General features: G+C 43.6%; 1 protein-coding gene across 1 annotated transcript in view; it reads left to right on the plus strand.

The window, feature by feature from the left end:
* Positions 1 to 488: 488 nt before the first annotated feature.
* Positions 489 to 25,663, plus strand: part of LOC123992662 (CXADR-like membrane protein) — an 87,386-nt gene continuing 62,211 nt past the window's right edge. The window contains exon 1 of the mRNA XM_046294008.1: positions 489 to 991. Coding sequence (XP_046149964.1) covers positions 886 to 991 — 106 coding nt within the window. The 5' untranslated portion in view covers positions 489 to 885. The remainder of the gene's footprint in view (positions 992 to 25,663) is intronic.

Genomic DNA, 25,663 nt, shown 5'->3' on the forward strand with positions numbered 1-25,663 from the left:
AGGCAAAGGGTGGCTACTTTGAACAATATAAAATAAAACATATATTTTGATTTGTTTAACACTTTTTTGGTTACTACATGATTCCATTTGTGTTATTTATTCGTTTTGATGTCTTCACTATTATTCTACAATGTAGACAATAGTAAAAATGAGTAGAATGAGTGAATGAGTAGGTATGTCAAAACTTTTTACTGGTACTGTATATATTGAAAAGAATAAGGAATTCCAGTCATTTATTATCCATTTCAATCTTTCCCAACATGTGTTACTTTTTCACTGCGCTGTCTCACAATTTATTCCATACAGTATACACTATTGTAAAACATAATGCAAGAACATTAACATTTTCTTTAAAGCACTGAAAAATAGTAACCTATTACTTAAACATTTTCATGCAGACATCTGTAGGGGGGAAACATTGTTAACCTTTTTTTGCACTGCTAACGAAGTGGCCACCAAGTAGCCACCTCACAGTCAGACCAGCCCAAGATGCCTTTGTGGTCATACGAGGCGATGTGAGCACTTCAGACTCTAGAGGTCTCCGTCCAGCATGCAGCAACATCCACCTATCCAGATTCTGCCTCTCACGTTCTAGTGCAGCGGACAAACGGTATAGGAGAAGACCGCTCAGAGCCACGGAGACAGAGGGAACCTGAGGGATGCACGCTTCCCGAACGAGATAGAAAGAACGGGAACTTTGATTTGACGCGAGGCTGATAAAATTACGATAATATAGAGCTGCATTCCTTAGTGAAGGGATGCATTGACATTTCGAGTGTTCAAAAATGATGTCCTTGGTTCCCTGCTCATTGTAGATTATATTTAATGTATCTCTCCTATTTCTGATGTGCTACTTCATTGTGACTGTACACTTGGGTCACCCGCATGAATTTTAAGGCAGCCGGAGCGCATTGTTTCCAGCTTCGTTTCATGGGATTTCCAGTCGTGTCGGGTGCTGTGATGTCTGCAACATTTCGCTCTTTGTTTCTGGGTAAGTGAGTTCCCAATCGCAAACATGTAGTTATTTAATAGGAGAGTATCAATGTGACGATAAGTATTTAATAGGGTTTTTGTTATGAATTATTATGATTTATATAGAAACGTTATATAAATTTGTATTGTTCACAAAAAATGTACCATAGCTAACAGCGCTCTATTGTGCGTAATTTTATCCAGAATTATATCAAAATTAGCCTAAAAATGATGTAACAAACTATTCATAATTGTTTATCTCACGTTCTTTTTGAATAGCCTAGATCACTTTGACAAATTAGCCATTTTGTCATGTACAATCAAAAGTAAATTAGATGAGACTTAATTGCGATAAATTGGCTAATTCAAGTGAAGAATTAGTGTTAAGAAAAAAGTTCACTTCGTTTAAAAGAAGAAACCCTTACAATGTGAATTGAGAGCTGTGTTAATGATCACTGTACAAAGGCTACACTTCAGGCATTCACTTGACTGGTGCTGGACAAAGACTGTATGTAGTCTGAGTGTATTCTAGGCTATTCATTAGGCTATTCATTGTCTGTTAATGGCAGATTAAACACAACTGCTTCTTATCAGAAAGCACAAAGACAGGGCACGCCACATATAATCCGAATCACAAACTAATGTGCTGTGACACCGATTGGCAAACAGATATTTCTAATAGACCACGGCGGGTGGTGAGCGAGCGGCTCGGCTGGTGCCCTTAAGAGGAATGAGGAAGCTGGATATCGCATGCCCGCGTGTGCTGGGATCAGAGCTCGTAAAATTGGTGCAAAGCAAACGTTGAAGATTCTCGGGCTTGTCTCCTTTGGTTAAATTCCAACAATTCCGTCCATCTTTGTGATGGTGCATTCCTAGTGCACCATCACAACGTGGTGCATTCCTAGTGGTTAGAGCGTTGGACTAGTAACCGGAAGGTTGCAAGTTCAAACCCCCGAACTGACAAGGTACAAATCTGTCGTTCTGCTCCTGAACAGGCAGTTAACCCACTGTTTCCAGGCCGTCAGTGAAAATAAGAATTTGTTCTTAACTGACTTGCCTGGTTAAATAAAGGTAAAATAAATAAATATTGACAGTTTGTTAGCTATAGCCTTCTGTGTGTAGCATAAAGTGTCCAGCAAACTTAGACCTGTAATATACTGTGTATTTTATTTGCAATAGCACATTAAATGCATGACCTCGGGTAATATATTTGGATGTTAAATTGGGCCCTAAAGTCTTCTTTTGTCCAAATTCAATGCAACGTCCACAATTATTGCAGTAACTTCACAATGTCTAAATTGCACTGTGAGGTTTCTAAAAATTCAGGAAATACCATAGCTAGAGCTTTACATGTTCAAAGTACAGTAGCTATGCCTGAATGAGGTCTCAGTAGCCTGCCCTGCAAGGATGGGCATATGAGTGAGGCAGACAAATGATGTGGGTTGCCATCCATTGACTGACTTAAATAGTTGGACTGAGGATGGGACACGCCATAGCACTTTAAGCCACTCTGTCACTGGGATAATGAGGATCATCATATAACCACTGTGTTCATTTTCTATAGCCTATAGGCTGGGGATCACTGGGTTGGCAGTCTAGACATGCAATAATAGCTTTAGTGAACTGTATTATCAGCTATTCAATTTGTTAGCTGGTGGTGATGATGGTGGTGGTGGTGATGATAGTGATGATGATGATGGTTATGGTGATGATGACGATGATAATGGTGATGATGATGGTGGTGGTGGTGAGGATGATGATTATGGTGTGGTGGTTTTGGTGGTGGTGATGTTGAGTATGATGGAATTGGTACACTATATATACAAAAGTATGTGGACACCCGTTCATATTAGTGGATTCGGCTATTTCAGCCACACCCGTTGCTGACAGGTGTATAAAATCAAGCACACAGCCATGCAATCTTAATAGATGGACATTGGCAGTAGAATGGCCATACTAAAGAGCTCAGTGACTTTCAACATGGCACTGTCACAGGATGCCAGCTTTCCAACAATTCAGTTCGTAAAATTTCTGCCCTGCTAGAGCTTCCCCAGTCAACTGTGAGTACTGTTATTGTGAAATGGAAACTTCTAGGATCAACAACGGCCCAGCTGCAAAGAGGTTGGCCACACATGCTCACAGAATGTGACTGCCGAATGCTGAAGCACGTAGCGCATAGAAATCATCTGTCCTCTTTTGCAACACTCACTACCGAGTTCCAAACTGCCTCATGAAGGAACGTCAGCACAATAACTGTTCATCGGTAGCTTCATGAAATGGGTTTCCATGGAAGAGCAGCCTCACCCAAGCCTAAGATCACCATACTCATTGCCATGCATCGGCTGGAGTGGTGTAAAGCTCGCTGCCATTGGAACCTGAGCAGTGGAAAGCTATTTTTCATGGTTCAGGCCCCTTAATTCCAGGGAAGGGAAATCTTAACGCTACAGCATACAATGACTTTCTAGATGATTCTGTGCTTCCAACTTTGTGGCAACAGTTTGTGGAAGGCCATTTTCCTGTTTCAGCATGACAATGCCCCTGCGCACAAAGCGAGGTGCATACAGAAATGGTTTGTAGAAATCAGTGTGGAAGAATTTAACTGGCCTGTACAGAGACCTAACTTCAACCGCATCAAACACCTTTCAGATGATTTGTAATTAGACTGCAATGAATTAGACTGCAGGCCAGGCCTAATCACCCAAAATCAGTACCAGACCTCAGTAACGCTCTTGTGGCTAAATGGAGGCAAGTCCCCGCAACAATGTTCCAAAATCTAGTGGAAAGCCTTCTGTTATAGCAGGAAAGAGAGACCAACTCCATTATTTTGAAATGAGATGTTCGACAAGCAGATGTCCACATACTTTTGTTCATGTAGTGTATTATTGTTTGTATTTGACAGATTAGTGTAGTGCTGATGTTATCGTCAGATGGCATACATGTAGTTGTTACATATCCCTCTGTATGATCTTTCATAATGTAAAACCAGGTTGAAGGACATTTCCCTTATAATTATGAACAGATCAACACAGAGGCTGAGCTAAGAGAGAAGAGCTTATTCTATTATGGAATGATCAATACTCATTAATAGAGCTCATTTCCTTTTAATTTGTCTTTGGCCTTGGAAGTCCTGAGACATTCTTAATTTAATATCTGTGGGAGATATAATATCCAGTGTTCCCTTTATAGATAAGTACCACAATTAAACAGCACAGAAAACCTCAACTGCCTTTCATCAAGGCATACATCACAAAATGAACAGAATAGCAAAAGGTCAAATAATGTGGTAAAGCCCTTAAAACTGCTGGAAGTAGAACCAGAGTAACCAAACCAAAGTAGTGGAGCTTAATGATGGATTGCCTGCCTGTCCTTCCCTCAGCAAAATATGGTATTGAATGGAAAATGTTAAATTACTGTCCATGAAGTAATAACAGATTGTAATTCACTTGACAGAAATGTAATGGGAAAAATGAGTAGCCTTTCCGTTCGAGTTATTCATTTCCAACCCCCAAACGCCCTCATTTCAAATGGAGCTTATGCGCTATGATATTTAGCAGTCTTGCATCTATGCTGCACTATTTGAGTTACATCCTCACGTCTAATCACTGTTCATCTGATCCACTATGTATGGAGATAGATACTAGGTTTAAAATGGGTTTCTGTTCCCATTCTATATTTAGCAAGTCTCCAGGGGTGGACAAAGGATCTCTCAAATGTGGATATGACAGGAGCCTCCAGAGCCAGAGGTTATGAAGTGACATCTCGATGTGTTTGCTCCTAAATCACACTCCCACACATACTAACCCCCTCTATCTCACACTAATACAAACACACAGCCATTTAATAAAAATCAGATGACCATAGAAAGCATTAAGGCTGTAGTTCTAGTTATTGCATATTTAGTCAGTATTCATCGACTAGGGGCTGTATTCGATCAAATCAGATGTTATTAGTCACATGCGCCGATTACAACAGGTGTAGACATTACAGTGAAATGCTTACTTACGAGCCCCTAACCAACAATGCAGGTAAACAAAAGAAATAATAATAATATTAAGAAGAAGAAGAAGAAATAAAAGTAACAAGTAGTTAAAGAGCAGCAGTAAAATAGCAATAGCGAGACTATATATAGGGGGGGTACCGGTACAGAGTAAATGTGTGGGGGCACCGGTTAGTCAATGTATCAAATGTATTTATAAAGCCCTTCTTACATCAGCTGATGTCACAAAGTGCTATAAAGAAACCCAGCCTAAAACCCCAAACAGCAAGCAATGTAGGTGTAGAAACACGGTGGCTAGGAAAAACTCCCTAGAAAGGCCAGAACCTAGGAAGAAACCTAGAGAGGAACCAGGCTATGAGGGGTGGCCAGTCCTCTTCTGGCTGTGCCGGGTAGAGATTATAACAGAACATGTCAAAATGTTCAAATGTTCAAAGATGACCAGCACGGTCAAATAATAATAATCACAGTAGCAGCACCTCAGGAGTAAATGTCAGTTGGCTTTTCATAGCCGATCATTCAGAGTATCTCTACCACTCTTGCTGTCTCTAGAGAGTTGAAAGCAGCAGGTCTGGGACACGGTAGCACGTCCAGTGAACAGGTCAGGGATCCATAGACCCAGGCAGGACAGTTGAAACTGGAGCAGCAGCATAACCAGGTGGACTGGGGACAGCAAGGTGTTATCAGGCCAGGTAGTCCTGAGGCATGGTCCTCGGGCTCAGGTCCTCAGAGAGAAAAAAGAGAGAAAGAAAGAGAGAGAGAGAGAGAAAAAGTGAGAGAGAGAGAAAAGGAGAGGGAGATAATTAGAAAGAGGCATACTTACATTCACACAGGACACCGGATAAGACAGGAGAAATACTCCAGTTATAACAGACTGACCCTAGCCCCCCGACACATAAACTACTGCAGCATATATAATGGAGGCTGAGACAGGAGGGGTCAGGAGACACTGTGGCCCCATCCGACAATACCCCCGGACAGGGCCAAACAGGTAGGATATAACCCCACCCACTTTACCAAAGCAAAGACCCCACACCACTAGAGGGGTATCTTCAACCACCAACTTACTATCCTGAAACAAGGCCGAGTATAGCCCACGAAGATCTCCCCCACGGCACAAACCCAAGGGGGGCGCCAACCCTGACAGGAAGATCACATCAGTGACTCAATCCACTCAAGTGACGCACCCCTCCTAGGCACAGCATGGAAGGGCACCAGTAAGCCAGTGACTCTGCTCCTGTAATAGGGTTTGAGGCAGAGAATCCCATTGGAGAGAGGGGAGTCGGCCAGGCAGAGACAGCAACGGTGGTTCGTTGCTCCAGTGCCTTTCCGTTCACCTTCACACTCCTGGGCCAGACTACACTCAATCATAGGACCTACTGAAAACATGAGTCTTCAATAAAGACTTAAAGGTCGAGGCCGAGTCTGCATCTCTCACATGGATAGGCAGACCATTCCATAAAAATGGAGCTCTATTAGGAGAAGGCTCTGCCTCTAGCTGTTTGCTTAGAAATTCTAGGGACAGGAAGGAGGCCTGCGTCTTGTGACCCTAGCGTACGTGTAGGTATGTACGGCAGGACCAAATCGGAAAGATAGGTAGGAACAAGCCCATGTAATGCTTTGTAGGTTAACAGTAAGCCAGTGTAGAGAGGTTAGCATTGGAGAAATATGATCATATTTTTTGGGTTCTAGACAAGATTCTAGCAGCCGTGTTTAGCACTAACTGATGTTTATTTAGTGCTTTATCCAGGTAGCCGTAAACTAGAGCATTGCTGTAGTCTAATCTAGATGTGACAAAAGCATGAATACATTTTTCTGTGTCATTTTTGGATAGAAAGTTTCAGATTTTTGCAATGTTACGTAGTTGGAAAAAAGCTATCCTTGAAATAATCTTGATGTTCATCAAAAGCGAGATCAGGGTCCAAAATAATGCTGAGGTCCTTCGCGGTTTTATTTGAGACAACTGTACAACCATCAAGATGAATTGTCAGATTCAATAGAAGAGCTCTTTGTTTCTTGGCACCTAGAACTAGCGTCTCTGTTTTGAGATGTTCTAAAAGTTGAACATTTGCCGCCATCCACTTCCTTATGTCTAAAACACAGGCTTCCAGGGAGGGCAATTTTGGCGCTTCACCATGTTTCAACGAAATGTACAGCTGTGTATCGTCCGCATAGCAGTGAAAGTTAACATTATGTTTCCGAATGGCAACAGAGGTAAAATATATCGTGAAAATAATAGTGGTTCGAAAATGTAGCCTTGAGGAACACAGTTGATTTGTCATAGGACAAACCATCTACAGAGACATACGGATATCTTTCCGACAGATAAGATCTAAACCAGGCCAGAGCTTGTCCGTGTAGACCAATTTGGGATCCAATCTCTCCAAAAGAATGTGGTGATCGATAGTATCAACAACAGCACTAAGGTCTAGGAGCACGAGGACAGATGCAGAGCCTCGGTCTGACGCCATTAAAAGGTCATTTAGCACCTTCACAAGTACATTCTCAGTGCTATGATGGGTCTAGAACCATTGTTTCATATACATTGTTTGTCTTCAGGAAGGCAGTGAGTTGATGCGCAACAGCTTTTCTAAGATTTCTGAGAGGAATGGGAGATTCAATATAGGCCAAAAGTTGTTTATATTTTCTGGGTCACATTTTGGCTTTTTCAAGAGAAGCTTTATTACAGCCACTTTTAGTGAGTTCAGTACACATCCGGTGGATAGAGAGGCGTGTATTATGTTCAAGATAGGATTGCAAAGCACAGGAAGTACCACTTTCATTAGTTTAGTTGGAATAGTATGCAGCTTGAAGGTTTAGAGGCCATGATTATTTTCGTCAAGGTGTCAAGAGATATAGTATTAAAACACTTGAGTGTCTCTGTTATGCTGGTGAATGAGGACCCAAAAGCGACTTAACGAAAACAGAGTCTTTATTCCAGTATATGACAAAAGTAATAATCCTGGATATATCAAGGAGAAAACAAAACAGGAAAAACTGAAATCCACTCGTAGTTGCGAGGACTGACTGGAGACTCGACCATAGACTGCAGGTTGCTTCGGGAAGGCACCGACCGTAGCAGACTAAGACACCTGCTCATACGCAGCATCTGAAGAAGATAAAACACGACAGGGCGAGACAAGGACACAGAACAGCGAACATCATACAAGGATCCGACAAGGACAGAAGCGGAAAACAGAGGGAGAAATAGTGGCTCTAATCAGAGGGCAAAATAGGGGACAGGTGTGAAAAGAGTAAATGAGGAACAGCTTGGAGCAGGAACGGAACGATAAGGAGAGAGAGCGAGCGAGGGAGAGAGGGAGGGGAAGAGAGGGATAGAAAGAGGGAAAGAACCTAATAAGACCAGCAGAGGGAAACGAATAGAAGGGAAGCACAGAGACAAGACATGATAACCAATGACAAAACATGACAGTACCCCCCCACTCACCGAGCGCCTCCTGGCGCACTCGAGGAGGAACCCTGGCGGCAACGGAGGAAATCATCAATCAGCGAACGGTCCAGCACGTCCCGAGATGGAACCCAACTCCTCTCCTCAGGACCGTAACCCTCCCAATCCACTAAGTACTGGTGACCACGTCCCCAAGAACGCATGTCCATGATCTTTCGTACCTTGTAAATAGTTGCGCCCTCGACAAGGACGGGGGGAGACGAACGGGGGCGCGAAGAAAGGGCTTGACACAGGAGACATGGAAGACAGGGTGGACGCGACGAAGATGTCGCGGAAGAAGCAGTCGCACAGCGACAGGATTGACGACCTGGGAGACACGGAACGGACCAATGAACCGCGGAGTCAACTTGCGAGAAGCTGTCGTAAGGGGAAGGTTACGAGTGGAAAGCCACACTCTCTGGCCGCGACAATACCTAGGACTCTTAATCCTACGTTTATTGGCGGCTCTCACAGTCTGCGCCCTGTAACGGCAAAGTGCAGACCTCACCCTCCTCCAGGTGCGCTCACAACGTTGGACAAACGCCTGAGCGGAGGGAACGCTGGACTCGGCGAGCTGGGACGAGAACAGAGGAGGCTGGTACCCCAGACTACTCTGAAACGGAGATAGCCCGGTAGCAGACGAAGGAAGCGAGTTGTGAGCGTATTCTGCCCAGGGAGCTGTTCTGCCCAAGATGCAGGGTTTCTAAAAGAAAGGCTGCGTAATATGCGACCAATCGTCTGATTGGCCCTTTCTGCTTGACTGTTAGACTGGGGATGAAAACCGGAAGAGAGACTGACGGAAGCACCAATCAAACGACAGAATTCCCTCCAAAACTGTGACGTGAATTGCGGACCTCTGTCTGAAACGGCGTCTAACGGGAGGCCATGAATTCTGAACACATTCTCAATGATGATTTGTGCCGTCTCCTTAGCGGAAGGAAGCTTAGCGAGGGGAATGAAATGTGCCGCCTTAGAGAACCTATCAACAACCGTAAGAATCACAGTCTTCCCCGCAGACGAAGGCAGACAGGTAATGAAGTCTAAGGCGATGTGAGACCATGGTCGAGAAGGAATGGGAAGCGGTCTGAGACGACCGGCAGGAGGAGAGTTACCTGACTTAGTCTGCGCGCAGTCCGAACAAGCAGCCACGAAACGGCGCGTGTCACGCTCCTGAGTAGGCCACCAAAACCGCTGGTGAATAGAAGCAAGTGTACCCCGAACGCCGGGGTGGCCAGCTAACTTGGCAGAGTGAGCCCACTGAAGAACAGCCAGACGAGTAGAAACAGGAACGAAAAGAAGGTTACTAGGACAAGCGCGCGGCGACGCAGTGTGAGTGAGTGCTTGCTTAACCTGTCTCTCAATTCCCCAGACAGTCAACCCGACAACACGCCCATCAGGAAGAATCCCCTTGGGATCGGTAGAAGCCACAGAAGAAATAAAGAGACGGGATAAGGCATCAGGCTTGGTGTTCTTATTACCCGGGCGATAAGAAATCACGAACTCGAAACGAGCGAAAAACAACGCCCAACGAGCTTGACGTGCATTAAGTCGTTTGGCAGAACGGATGTACTCAAGGTTCTTATGGTCAGTCCAAACGACAAAAGGAACGGTCGCCCCCTCCAACCACTGTCGCCATTCGCCTAGGGCTAAGCGGATGGCGAGCAGTTCGCGGTTACCCACATCATAGTTGCGTTCCGATGGCGACAGGCGATGAGAAAAATAAGCGCAAGGATGGACCTTATCGTCAGACTGGAAGCGCTGGGATAGAATGGCTCCCACGCCCACCTCTGAAGCGTCAACCTCGACAATGAATTGTTTAGTGACGTCAGGAGTAACAAGGATAGGAGCGGACGTAAAACGCTCTTTGAGGAGATCAAAAGCTCCCTGGGCGGAACCGGACCACTTAAAGCACGTCTTGACAGAAGTAAGAGCTGTGAGAGGGGCAGCAACTTGACCGAAATTACGAATGAAACACCGATAGAAATTAGCGAAACCTAGAAAGCGCTGCAACTCGACACGTGACCTTGGAACGGGCCAATCACTGACAGCCTGGACTTTAGCGGGATCCATCTGAATGCCTTCAGCGGAAATAACAGAACCGAGAAATGTGACAGAGGAGACATGAAAGGCGCACTTCTCAGCCTTCACGTAGAGACAATTCTCTAAAAGGCGTTGGAGTACACGTCGAACGTGCTGAACATGAATCTCGAGTGACGGTGAAAAAATCAGGATATCGTCAAGGTAGACAAAAACAAAGATGTTCAGCATGTCTCTCAGTACATCATTAACTAATGCCTGAAAAACAGCTGGAGCATTAGCGAGACCGAACGGCAGAACCCGGTACTCAAAATGCCCTAACGGAGTGTTAAACGCCGTTTTCCACTCGTCCCCCTCTCTGATGCGCACGAGATGGTAAGCGTTACGAAGGTCCAACTTAGTAAAGAACCTGGCTCCCTGCAGAATCTCGAAGGCTGACGACATAAGGGGAAGCGGATAACGATTCTTAACCGTTATGTCATTCAGCACTCGATAATCCACGCAGGGGCGCAGAGTACCGTCCTTCTTCTTAACAAAAAAAAACCCCGCTCCGGCGGGAGAGGAAGAAGGCACTACGGTGCCGGCGTCGAGAGAAACAGACAAATAATCCTCGAGAGCCTTACGTTCGGGAGCCGACAGAGAGTATAGTCTACCCCGAGGGGGAGTGGTCCCCGGAAGGAGATCAATACTACAATCATACGACCGGTGAGGAGGAAGGGAGTTGGCTCTGGACCGACTGAAGACCGTGCGCAGATCATGATATTCCTCCGGCACTCCTGTCAAATCACCAGGTTCCTCCTGAGAAGAGGGGACAGAAGAAACAGGAGGGATAGCAGACATTAAACACTTCACATGACAAGAAACGTTCCAGGATAGGATAGAATTACTAGACCAATTAATAGAAGGATTATGACATACTAGCCAGGGATGACCCAAAACAACAGGTGTAAAAGGTGAACGAAAAATCAAAAAGGAAATGGTCTCACTGTGGTTACCAGATACTGTGAGGGTTAAAGGTAGTGTCTCATATCTGATACTGGGGAGAAGACTACCATCTAAGGCGAACATGGGCGTGGGCTTCCCTAACTGTCTGAGAGGAATGTCATGTTTCCGAGCCCATGCTTCGTCCATAAAACAACCCTCAGCCCCAGAGTCTATCAATGAAGCAGCCGAACCGGTCCAGCGTAGATGGACCGACATGGTAGTACAGGATCTTGATGGAGAGACCTGAGTAGTAGCGCTCACCAGTAGCCCTCCGCTTACTGATGAGCTCTGGCTTTTACTGGACATGAATTGACAAAATGTCCAGCAGAACCGCAATAGAGGCAAGGCGGTTGGTGATCCTCCGTTCCCTCTCCTTAGTCGAGATGCGAATACCTCCCAGCTGCATGGGCTCAGTCTCTGAGCCGGAGGGAGGAGATGGTTGCGATGCGGAGAGGGGGAACACCGTTAACGCGAGCTCTCTTCCACGAGCTCGGTGACAAAGATCTACCCGTCGTTCTATGCGGATGGCGAGTGCAATCAAAGAGTCCACACTGGAAGGAACCTCCCGGGAGAGAATCTCATCCTTAACCTCAGCGTGGAGTCCCTCCAGAAAACGAGCGAGCAACGCCGGCTCGTTCCAGTCACTAGAGGCAGCAAGAGTGCGAAACTCTATAGAGTAATCCGTTATGGATCGATCACCTTGACATAGGGAAGCCAGGGCCCTAGAAGCCTCCCTACCAAAAACTGAACGATCAAAAACCCGTATCATCTCCTCTCTAAAGTTCAGGTAATTGTTAGAACACTCAGCCCTTGCCTCCCAGATACCTGTGCCCCACTCTCGAGCCCGACCAGTAAGGAGTGAAATGACGTAAGCAATCCGACCTCTCTCTCTTGAGTATGTGTTGGGTTGGAGAGAGAACACAATATCACACTGGGTGAGAAAGGAGCGGCACTCAGTGGGCTGCCCAGAGTAACATGGTGGGTTATTAACCCTAGGTTCCGGAGACTCGGAAGACCAGGAAGTAGCTGGTGGCACGAGACGAAGACTCTGAAACTGTCCTGAGAGGTCGGAAACCTGAGCGGCCAGGGTCTCAACGGCATGACGAGCAGCAGACAATTCCTGCTCGTGTCTGCCGAGCATTGCTCCCTGGATCTCGACGGCAGTTTTACGAGAATCCGTAGTCGCTGGGTCCATTCTTGGTCGGATCCTTCTGTTATGCTGGTGAATGAGGACCCAAAAGCGACTTAACGAAAACAGAGTCTTTATTCCAGTATATGACAAAAGTAATAATCCTGGATATATCAAGGAGAAAACAAAACAGGAAAAACTGAAATCCACTCGTAGTTGCGAGGACTGACTGGAGACTCGACCATAGACTGCAGGTTGCTTCGGGAAGGCACCGACCGTAGCAGACTAAGACACCTGCTCATATGCAGCATCTGAAGAAGATAAAACACGACAGGGCGAGACAAGGACACAGAACAGCGAACATCATACAAGGATCCGACAAGGACAGAAGCGGAAAACAGAGGGAGAAATAGTGGCTCTAATCAGAGGGCAAAATAGGGGACAGGTGTGAAAAGAGTAAATGAGGAACAGCTGGGAGCAGGAACGGAACGATAAGGAGAGAGAGCGAGCGAGGGAGAGAGGGAGGGGAAGAGAGGGATAGAAAGAGGGAAAGAACCTAATAAGACCAGCAGAGGGAAACGAATAGAAGGGAAGCACAGAGACAAGACATGATAACCAATGACAAAACATGACAGTCTCCCTTGTTCCTAGGTCCTGGCAGTGTGGTGCAGACTCAGGACAACTGTACTTTGGAGGAATTTTCAGATTTAAAGAGGAATCCGTAATTTGCTTCCTAATGATCATGATCCTTTCGTCAAAGAAGTTCATGAATTTATCACTGCTGAAGTGAAAGCTATACTCCCTTGGGAATGCTGCTTTTTAGTTAGCTTTGCGACAGTATCAAAAATACATTTTGGATTGTTCTTATTTTCCTCAATTAAGTTGGAAAAATAGGATGATCGAGCAGCAGGGCTCTTCGGCACTACACGGTACTGTCTTTCCAATTTGGTGTAGCACCATTTACATTCCAATTTTCTGGAAGCTTGCTTCAGAGCTTGGGTACTTTCCCTATACCAGGGAGCTTGTTTCTTATGAGAAATATTTTCTTGTTTTTAGAGAGTGCGACTGCATCTAGAGTATTATGCAAGGTTAAATTGAGTTCCTCAGTTAGATGGTTAACTGATTTTTGTACTCTGACGTCCTTGGGGAGGTGGAGGGAGTCTGGAAGAGCATCTAGGAATCTTTAGGTTGTCTGAGAATTTATAGCACGACTTTTGATGATAATTGTTTGGGGTCTAAGCAGATTATTTGTTGCGATTGCAACATAACAAAATGGTGGTCCGATAGTCCAGGATTATGAGGGAAAACATTAAAGATCCACAACATTTATTCCACGGGACAAAACTAGGTCCAGAGTATGACTGTGGCAGTGAGTAGGTCCAGAGACATATTGGACAAAACCCACTGAGTCGATGATGACTCCGAAAGCCTTTTGGAGTGGGTCTGTGGACTTTTCCATGTGAATATTAAAGTCATCAATAATGTGAATATTATCTGCCAAGATTACAAGGTCCAATAGGAATTCAAGGAACTCAGTGAGGAATGCTGTATATGGCCCAGGAGGCCTGTAAACAGTAGCTATAAAGTGATTGAGTAGGCTGCATAGATTTCATAACTTGAAGCTCAAAAGATGAAAAGGCAGTCGTTTTTTTTGTCAATTGAAATTTGCTATCGTAAATGATAGCAACACCTCTGCCTTTGCGGGATGCGCAGGGGATATGGTCACTAGTGTAACCAGGAGGTGAGGCCTCGTTTAACACAGTAAATTCATCAGGCTTGAGCAAGGTTTCAGTCAGGCCAATATCAATATTATGATCCGTGATTAGTTAATTGACTATAACTGCCTTGGAAGTGAGGGATCAAACATTAAGTAGCCCTAATTTGAGACGTGAGATATCACAATCTCTTTCAATAATGACAGGAATTGAGGAGGTCGTTATTCCAGTGAGATTGCTAAGGCGACCACCACCATCTTTCGTTTTGCCCAACCTAGATTGAGGCACAGACATGGTCTCAATGGGGATAGCTGAGCTGACTACACTGACTGTGCTAGTGGCAGACACCACTAAGCTGGCAGGCTGACTAACAGCCTGCTGCCTGGCCTGCACCCTATTTCTTTGTGAAGCTAGGGGAGTTAGAGCTCTGTCTATGTTCGTAGATGAGATGAGAGCACCCCTCCAGCTAGGATGAAGTCCGTCACTCGTCAGCAGGCCAGGCTTGGTCCTGTTTGTGGATGAGTCCCAGAAAGAGGGCCAACTATCTACAAATTATATATTTTTGGGAGGGGCAGAGAACAGTTTTCAACCAGCGATTTAGTTGTGAGACTGATCACTAGAGCTCATCACTCCCCCTAACTGGGAGGGGGCCATAGACAATTACTTGATGCCAACATCTTTCTAGCTGATTTACACGCTGAAGCTATGTTGCGCTTGGTGACCTCTGACAGTCTCATCCTAACATTGTTGGTGCTGACATGGATAACAATATCCCTCTGCTCTCTACACTCGCCAGTTTTAGCCTTAGCCAGCACCATCTTCAGATTAGCTTTAACGTCGGTAGCCCTGCCCCCTGGTAAATTGTGTATGATCGCTGGATGATTCCTCAAAGTCTAATATTGCGGGTAATGGAGTCGCCAATGACTTGGGTTTTCAATTTGTCAGAGGTAATGGGAGGCTTCGGCGTCTCAGACCCCTTAACGGGAGGAGGAGAGACCAGAGAAGGCTCGGACTCTAACTCCGACCCGTTGCTTAATGGGGAGAACTGGTTGAAAGTTTCTGTCGGCCGAATGAGCGTCACCGGTTGAGCATTCCTTCAGTATTTCCTTCCAGGAGCCATGAGAAAATTGTCCGGCTGCGGGGACTGTGCGAGGGGATTTATACTACTATCTGTACTTATTGGTGGCACAGATGCTGTTTCATCCTTTCCTACACACAAATTACCCTTGCCTAACGATTGCGTCTGAAGCTGGGCTTGCAACACAGCTATCCTCGCCATAAGGCGATCATTCTCCTGTATATTATCAGTACAGCGACTGCAATTAGAAGGCATAATGTTAATGTTACTATTTAGCTTCGGCTGGTGGAGGTCCTGACGATCCATGTCCAGATAAAGCATCCGGACTGAAAAAATGTAATGAAAAAGTTGTAAAAAAAGTGTAATATAAATGTTAATTAGAAAGTAAAAACCGTAGGTAGCAGGTAGCAAAGTAAGATTAGCAACAAACTGCACAACAGCACGTAAACAAGTCTACAAGTTGTGACTGGAAATGATGCCAAAAAACAAGTCAACTAATCCTCAGAGGTAACTGAGGTAATATGTACATGTAGGTAGATCATTCATAGATGATAACAACAGAGAGTAGCAGCAGAGCAAAAGAGGGGTGGGGGGGGCAATGCAAATAGTCTGGGTAGGCATTTGATTAGATGTTCAGGAGTCTTAGGCTTGGGGGTAAAAGCTGTTTAGAAGCCTCTTGGACCTAGACTTGGAGCTCCGGTATCACTTGCCTTGCGGTAGCAGAGAGAACAGTCTATGACTAGGATGGCTTGAGTCCTTGACCATTTTTAGGGCCTTCCTCAGACACTGCCTGATATAGAGGTCCTGGATGGCTGGAAGCTTTGCCCCAGTGATGCACTGGGCTCTACGCACAACACTCTGTAGTGCCTTGCGATTGGAGGCCGAGCAGTTGCCATATCAAGCAGTGAGTGATGCAACCAATGGTGCAGGACCCATGCCAAATGTTTTCAGTCTCCTGAGGGGGAATAGGCTTTGTCATGCCCTCTTCACAACTGCCTTGATGTGCTTGGACCGTGTTAGTTTGTTGGTGATGTGGACAACAAGGAACTTGAAGCTCTCAACCTGCTCCACTACAGCCCTGTTGATGAGAATGGGGGCATGCTCGGTCCTCTTTTTCCTATAGTCCACAATCATCTCCTTTGTCTTGATCACGTTGAGGGAGAGGTTGTTGTCCTGGCACCACACGGCCAGGTCTCTGACCTCCTCCCTATAAGCTGGCTCGTCGTTGTTGGTGATCAGGCCTACCACTGTTGTGTCATCGGCAACCTTAATGATGGTGTTGGAGTCGTCTGTGGATCTGATCTGTGGATCTGTTAGGGTGGTATGCAAATCAGAGTGGGTCTAGGGTTTCTGGGATAATGGTGTTGATGTGAGCCATGACCGCCTTTTAAAGCACTTCATGGCTACAGACATGAGTGCTGCGGGTTGGTAGTAATTTAGGCAGGTTACCTTAGTGTTGTTGGGCACAGGGACCATGGTGGTCTGCTTGAAACATGTTGGTATTACAGACTCAGGCAGGGAGAGGTTGAAAATGTCAGTGAAGACACTTGCCAGTTGGTCAGCGCATGCTCGCAGTACACGTCTTGGTAATCCATCTGGCCCTGCGGCCTTGTGAATGTTGACCTGTTTTATGGTCTTACTCACATCGGCTACGGAGAGCGTGATCACACAGTCTTCCGGAACAGCTGGTGCTCTCATGCATGTTTCAGTGTTATTTTCCTTGAAGCGAGCATAGAAGTAGTTTAGCTCGTCTGGTTGGCTCGTGTCACTGGGAAGCTCTCGGCTGTGCTTCCCTTTGTAGTCTGAAATGACGAGAGTCAGAGCCGGTGTAGTACAATTCGATCTTAGTCCTGTATTGACGCTTTGACTGTTTGATGGTTCTTCGGAGGGCATAGTGGGATTTCTTATAAGCTTCCGGGTTAGAGTCCCGCTCCTTGAAAGCGGCAGCTCTAGCCTTTAGCTCAATGCGGATGTTGCCTGTAATCCATGGCTTCTGGTTTGGGTATGTACGTACAGTGGTTCCTTCTTTAAAAGTTGCAGCGTACAGCGGCGCAGCTTGCATGTTGTGGTAGAATTCTATGGCACGTTATTTAAGTGTAAACCACTGGTACCATTAATGCTAGTTAGTGCTAGTTTGACCACCAAAGAATATCTTTGAGAGGCATTTGATAGCCTTCAATAATGGCTGTACTAGAGAATGTGGGCAACCCGATGGGGAGGAAGGAGTAGGCTGTCCTTGTAACTTATGAATTTGTTCTTAATTGATTCCATATGTGTTATTTCATAGTTGTGGTACAATGTAGAAAATAGTGAAAATAAAGAAAATCCCTGGAATGAGTAGGTGTGTCCAAACTTTTGACTGGTACTTGCTTAATTAATTTGATTAATATTATGGTGTTTTTATTCCAAGAATAACGAAAACCCTCTGGGTTTCTTTTAGGTTGGAACGGAAAATATGGCGCTGTACAACGTGATGTCGGGAGTACAGTACTGAATCCCCATGTAGCGCACGGGGAGGAAGGAATAGCCTGTCCTTGTAAATAAGAATTTGTTCTTAACTGACTTGCCTAGTTAAATAAAGGTTACACTAAGAGCATAACATTTCTGCACTCTAATTCTAGTCTAAACAATACCCAAGCGGAGATTAAGTGAAAATATAAATCTCAATAATTTATCAAGACCAGTCCCCATGCTTAAAATCCTATTGCCTCTAACTTCAATATGCTCTTCAAATAAATAAGACCTGCGCCACTTTTAACAGCACATTACTCAACATTAGTGAGACTCATGTCGCCTACGTACAGTATACCGAAAAATATGACGTGACTCTCCACCAATAATTACATATAAAGGATTGGAAGATTGGAGCATATTTCTGTAATTCAGTGATATTTATTCCCATAGTAATTTGTTATGAATCCATAACTAAATAAACATTATACATCTGAAAGAGTATTTTTGTAATTATTTTATTAATGAAAGCATAAAGATGCCATTATTAGTTACATTGTTTGAACGTGCAGACTGGCACTAAGAACAGAACCCCTTCCTCCCTTCCCTATGGCTAGGTCAGTCTTCTGTGTGTGGCTCTGCGGCCCATCCCGTGCCCCCTGCCCTCGTGTCTTGCGTGCTTTCAGTGGATACAGCTGAAGAACTGCAAGGCAGTCCCATTGTGCGCCACTCCGGAGCTATGACCAATATATATTGTCCTGCTAATAACAGGGTTAATAATATATATATGAGAATTTCCAATAAGCTTTTATATCATTCTAAATTAATAATAATAATAATAATCGTTTTGTTTAAAAAATAACAATATTTTGGAGATTCATTTGTTTTCCAAAAACGTAAAATGAGCGAGAAAAAGGACATTCTTGAACACGGGGTGAGACATTGTTACTACTTTGTAAATAAAGCCTGTTTGTTATTTATAATGATTTATTTCTGTTTTTAGAGCCAGGGAAACCAAAAACCTAGTTATCACATGGGTCTCCCAGTCAAGGGTATTGAACCAGCATCTGCAGCAACACAGCTGGCACTGCCATGCAGTGTCTTAGACCATTGCGCCACAAAGGCACTGTACAATGTCACTGGTCGGGAGTGGGCTACAGTACTACAGTAAGAGAAAAAAAAGACATTAGTGTAACAACAGTTTTAGTAAGTAATACTGAAGTCGTGCACAATTATCAGTCTCTATTTAGGTTTATGTCACCCATTCATTGTCAGTTAGAGACACAGTAGGACGCAAAAGCATAATCAGAGCTCTAACTGCTCCTTGCGCTGGTCTGGAGCAATGAACTGGTGACGCAGGGTACTGTACTAAACCACAAATTACCTCTAAGTCCTGCGGTGTAAACACACAATTTTTAAAGGAGGAACCACTGTGGGGTCACTGTGGGGACGTCATCATCGATGCATTTATTGATGAAGCCAATGACTGATGTGATGTACTCCTCAATGCAATCAGAGGAATTCCGGAACATACTCCAGTCTGTGCTAGCAAAACAGTCCTGTAGCTTAGCATCTGCTTGATCTGACCACTTTTTTATTGATCGAGTCACTGGTGCTTCCTGCTTTAATTTCTGCAAGTAAGCAGGAATCAGGAGGATAGAATTATGGTCAGATTTGCCAAATGTAAGGGAGAGCTTTGTATGCGTCTCTGTGTGTGGAGTAAAGGTGGTCCTGAGTTTTTTTCCCTCTGGTTGCACATGCTGATAGAAATTTTGGTAAGACTGATTTAAGTTTCCCTGCAATCAAGTCCCCGGCCACTAGGAGCACCGCCTCTGGGTGAGCATTTTCCTGTTTGCTTATGGCCCAATACAGCTCAATGAGTGTGGTCTTAGTGCCAGCATCAGTCTGTGGTGGTATGTAGAGAGCTACGAAAAATACAGATGAAAACTAGAGGTAGATAGTGTGGTCTACAGCTTATCATGAGATACTCTAACTCGGACAAGCAAAACCTATAGACTTTCTTAGATATCGTGCACAAGCTGTTATTTACAAAAATACATAGTCCGCCTCCCCATGTCTTACCAGACGCCGCTGTTCTATCCTGCCGATATAGCGTATAACCAGCCAACTGTATGTTTATAATGTCGTCATTCAGCCACAACTTCGTGAAGCATAAGATATTACAGTTGTGAATGTCCGATTGGTAGTTTAATCTTCCGCATAGGTCATCGACTTTATTTTCCAAAGATTGCACGTTTGCTAGCAGAATGGAAGTCAGTGGGGGTTTATTCGATTGCCTACGAATTCTCAGAAGGCACCCCGCCCCATTTCCTCTGCCTTCTCTTCACGCAAATGACGGGGATCTGGGTTTGTTCCCGGGAAATCAGAAAGCACGTCGGGGTGGTCGGACTCGTTGAAGGAAAAAAAGGATTCTGCAAGTTTGTGATGAGTAATCGCAGTTCTGATGTCCAGAAGTTATTTTCTGTCACAAGATACAGTAGCAGCAACATTATGTACAACATAAGTTATAAACAATGCAAAGAAACTACAAAAAAACACAATTGAATAGGAACACGTTAAACGTCAGCCTTCTTCTCCGCCGCCATCTAATCCGTATCGCAGAAGTTCAGCGTTACAGCGTGATTGAAATTTAAAGATAATGTTCCCGCATTAGCAGAGACTGTATTCACTTAAACGCTGCATATGTCTGCTCAATCGGAAATTACCTTTACATTTCTTTACATTGCACAATCTCTAATGCTTCAGCCCTAGATACTGATTTTCATCAACATGATTTGACATTCATTTTCCATAAAGCCTACATTTTCTACTTGGAGGTTGTTTTTGTTTTTAGGGTTGGGTTTCACTTGGCAGTTTTGAATTTGTGGGACAAAAATCACATGGTATTTAACACGCTTGGCCTGGACTCTTGGCTGGACAGTGCTTTGGACATTCTTGTGGTGTTTGAGGGAGGAAATGATCTTGATTGTTTGACTTATTAATCCTGTTGGAAGTCGCCGTAATACAAACAGAATGTACACTATGAATGACTTGCACCTTTGGCATCAAGAGCAAAGAGAGAACAGATATGATTTACCTCCAAGGCTGTGTTTTGCTTTGGAAAACATTAAATAATAGTGAATCCAAATATTTCAAGCTCCTGGCTGCAGAGATACACAAAGGATGGAAGAACCTTTTAGAAGACATGTGAGCACACATCTGATGATCAGCCTATTGAGAAGATGTTCGAGCACAAAGGTCTGTCACTATTAGAACTACACACCCATATCGCTAACAAACACGGATTTGCTTTTCTTGCAGTTTTTCTAGATGAGTTATGTGTTACTAGATTCCTATGGCATTTTTTTCTGGCTAATACGCTTTTCATTTTTTTCTGCTGAAAGAACATTATTTAATGAATTGAGGTGCTTTTAGGAAGGTTTTTCCATCCAGAGCAAGCCTAGGGCCCGATTCAATCAGATCTGCTTTAGCCCACATCCGCATTGTGTTTGTTTTGGCAGTGTCAGAGGTGGAACTTTGTTAGAGCTGTCAAATCCACAAGCAGCTCTGTGGGTTAAGGCCAGTTAAGGCTATTGCGGATCACTGCCATTGGATGCAATGAAACCACACCTGACTAGAAGTTCATGCATCCGCTTTACAAGTTCAAACACTCTAATTAACTTATAGGCATAAATCCCCACATCCAAATGAACATAAAAACATGCATTAGTCTAACATCAATGGTTTGACATTTTTATCAGTCATTATTTCTACCATCGATAGAGCCTACACTTTCTAACTCCATTTTGAACTTCTAATGCAGTAGGGATAATAAGGAAGGGAGTGGTTTGTGACACACAAGAGCAGCCGCTCCACGATTTGTCAGCTCATACCCCAGTTACACGTCCAACACCATCAACACATCAGCTATGTAGATCCTCCCAACTCTGGTTAACGTTGGTTAGTGCTTGATCTGATTGAATCCAGTTCCTACTTCTGTGTTTTGAATGAGAGCGACTTTAGGTGAAATAGTGCCTATTTTATACCTGTTCTTGCTCTCTCTGTGGAACATATCCACTGTGTGTATTTTTTTTACACTCAAAGACATCCTCAGTACAAGTAAAGGTCATTCTGGTGGGATGAAATTGTATATTTCAGCATGACAGATTTCCTCTCTTTTTCTAAATCCTGCCTATTTTAACTCCCAGTGTCTCTCACCATATAATTTGCATCAATACACTACATTGATGTTGGACATCAATTTCACCATTGATCAATGTTTTTTCAAAATGTATGACTCAAATACAGTATGTCTTCGTTTGAAATACGATGTAGCATTGACATGGGCCACAAACGTCTGGACAGGTAGCTTTGTGGTTAGAGGGTGGCAGGTATCCTAGTGGTTAGAGCGTTGGGCCAGTGAACAAATGTTTACTAGATCAAATCCCTGAGCTGACAAGGTAAAAATATGTTGTTCTGCCCCTGAAGTTAGTTAAATAAAGGTTCAATAAAAAACAGTACTGGATTTGTGTTGTTTTCTGACCTATGAATCTCAGCCGCTTTTGAACCTTCACTGACTAAATGACTTCCAGATTATTATCATAACACATGAACAGGAACTACCTCGTTCACTTTATGGCTAACTTTTGACAGATGTTCTGGAGAGGGTCAGATTCAAGTTAACTCAAGCCACCTGTATAGCACAGTAGGCTACGTTCATTCTTGAATACCAAGCTCTTCTTTCTATGTTATCTATCAAGCATTGCAGACCTTTCATTTTGGGTTCATAAATGGGGTTCAAACATAAGAGTGCCCTGCGGCTTTCTCTAATCTCTGCCGCCATGGTCATTTCTGCACTATTTGCTGCAGTAAATAACCATGAAAGTCAATGGAGCAAGGACAATTATTGCTTCTTTTCTGAAAGGCTTTGCCGCTAGTAAACATAAACAGTTTGATGAGGGTCTCTTTGATTGGACGCAGAGATCTGAGGGTGAACAAGACAAATACTGATGTTTTCTGCCCTGATCTACAAAGGGCATGGTGCTGCCTTGCGGTGATTCACCTCACTAAAGCCATGGTATGATATTTTTGAAATTGCAGATAGATTGTGTGTACTATCAATTTAATTATTTGCATAATTTCTAATCCCTGTTATTTTCTCTCTATTTTTTCCATCTACTCTACCATCCCTACCCTGATTGGAATAAACTAATGGATAACAATACTTCTACTGCTACTTGTAGTTATTTTCTCTTACATGTACAGTACATGTACTTAAATAATTTTAGATATATTTATAATTTCTTGTTTCTGTAATTTCACCCACAGTGGCCAATCCACCATTAATTCTGATCTTAACTCCAACCCTCTGATGTCCAGAGATGATGCCATTTTGCTATTTCCTTTTGCAATACATCCCTCCATTTTACTATATTATGTCTTACGGGGATCCTGAACCTCCCTATTTGTAAAATGTTTACCAATATTGTAAAAAATATATGTACTTTACCCAAGAGTATAATGATATTTCCCATTGACTGATTGTGGTTATTCACATCAGTGGTTGACACTGTTGAACTTGAACCACATCTTTCAATTGATACCTAGTGTATGGGTCAATTGATACCTAGTGTATGGGTCAATTGATACCTAGTGTATGGGTCAATTGATACCTAGTATATGGGTCAATTGATACCTAGTGTATGGGTCAATTGATACCTAGTGTATGGGTCAATTGATACCTAGTGTATGGGTCAATTGATACCTAGTGTATGGGTCAATTGATACCTAGTGTATGGGTCAATTGATACCTAGTATATGGGTCAATTGATACCTATGGGTCAATTGATATCTAGTGTGTATGGGTCAATTGATACCTAGTGTATGGGTCAATTGATACCTAGTGTATGGGTCAATTGATATCTAGTGTATGGGTCAATTGAGTGTATCTAGATATCTAGTGTATGGGTCAATTGATATCTAGTGTATGGGTCAATTGTATGTGGGTCAATTGATATGGGTCAATTGATATCTAGTGTATGGGTCAATTGATATATAGTGTATGTGTCAATTGATACCTAGTGTATGGGTCAATTGATACCTAGTGTATTGGTCAAGTGAATAGAGATAGATCAAAATCAACACTTCTTTTGAATACCATTTAAAATGATTCAATTATCATAATTCATTGTTGGGATGCTATCATTTCAAACTCACTGCTCTGTTTTGCTTCTCTCAAGCATGCTCTGCCTAAGTGAAAACTGTCAGCCCAGAATAAGGCTGGCACGCTTGTCTACTCTGAGCAGAACATGCTTTTGATCTGTGTTCTCTCTTTGGAAACTAGGTATATCTGTTTTCAGAGAGGCTGAGTGATCCGACGCAAGTACAGGAAAATAAATAGCTTCAACCCCCCCCAAAAAATCCCTGTACCAAAGGTGTCTTTCAATTTCAAGCAGCTTAGCATACTGCTTACATCAATGACACAAAAAGAATAACAAGTGTTTACCAATGTATTTTAGATGTTGTTTGCCTCCATTGTAAAGAATGGAATTGTCATTCTGTACGTTCATTCCTTGGCTGAAATTGGCCAAACCTTCTTTTTCTCAGAGGCTGTAGTGAGCGTTTCCTCTGTGTCAAATGCTCAAGCCTCCTGTCACCTGAACGACCATTAGTTTGAGCTGAGGTGATCACGCTGCAAGGCTGAGATGATGAGTTGTGATTTGACTGTTTTATGTTATTCATCAAATGTGCAAGACCTTGCAAAATATGCAGGGAATTGTTGATTTTGCCCCAAAAAATCTGTAGGGACTAACGGATTATTACGTCCAAATAGAGGCTTTGATGTTCAAAATGCTTGATATGACTGAAGATCTGAATCATTTGGGAATATTGCCCTCAGAAGAATAGGTTCTCACTATAAAGCACTCCATGATAGGGATTATCAGCTAGGACAAGTTTTTCTTCGCTATTTAAGTGCTAATATTGTCACCCATCAGACTATTCTTGATTTAATCTTGTCTTTGCATATACTAAATAATATATGTGTGGAATTTGTTTTGATTCAGAGTGGACCAAGCACCTGTATCGAAACAGGGGCAGCGGAAAGACATGTATGCACTTAAATAGCGAATGGAGGACGCTATTCCAGTGGTTCATTTTCATTCCAGTCTGTTGCAATGAGAAGCAATGTGCTTAATATTAGGAATGTTTAGAAATAAATATAGTAGGCTTAGCCTATAGAACGCTAATGGGGTCATTCTCTTTTTAATAGAGGCCATCGCTCACGCAATTGCGCAGCCTAATGTTGCGCAACATGAGCTCATGGGGTCTCATGAAGGGTTTGATTCGATTTTGGATTACATTTGCATTGATGTCAGAGTGATTAGAGGGACTATAGAGTGCTGAATACCAGACAGTTATCAAGTTTGGTAGGTTACTAACGACCATCAGCAGCACCAGAGCTTGGAGATGCCTAATTACCCTGACTAATGGGTCACATGGAATTTGACTGCCGTTATGACCCATGAACGGCGGTGTGGCGGTAATACGATCACCGTAACAGCCCTAACTAAGGATGGACTTCTTCTCCCACATATGACGTTAAGAAATTGTTTACAGATTTTTTTTAAATATCAACCCATGATGCAAAAGCATATTTCACAAGGCAATGGCAACCCTGTTGGTTTTTCTCTCTCTCTCTTTGTGGAATGGGAGCCAACTGAGTGAACGGGGGAAATGTTCCATGTCTGACTATTTAGACGCCTGCTGTTCCTTTCAATTTGAAACAGTCTATTAGCTCTGCTAGCAGGCCACTCCATTAGGTGTTCTGAACCCACGTGCTCCATTGTCTCACTCC

Source organism: Oncorhynchus gorbuscha, linkage group LG13 (assembly GCF_021184085.1).
Source record: "Oncorhynchus gorbuscha isolate QuinsamMale2020 ecotype Even-year linkage group LG13, OgorEven_v1.0, whole genome shotgun sequence".
Classification (NCBI taxonomy): Eukaryota; Metazoa; Chordata; class Actinopteri; order Salmoniformes; family Salmonidae; genus Oncorhynchus; species Oncorhynchus gorbuscha.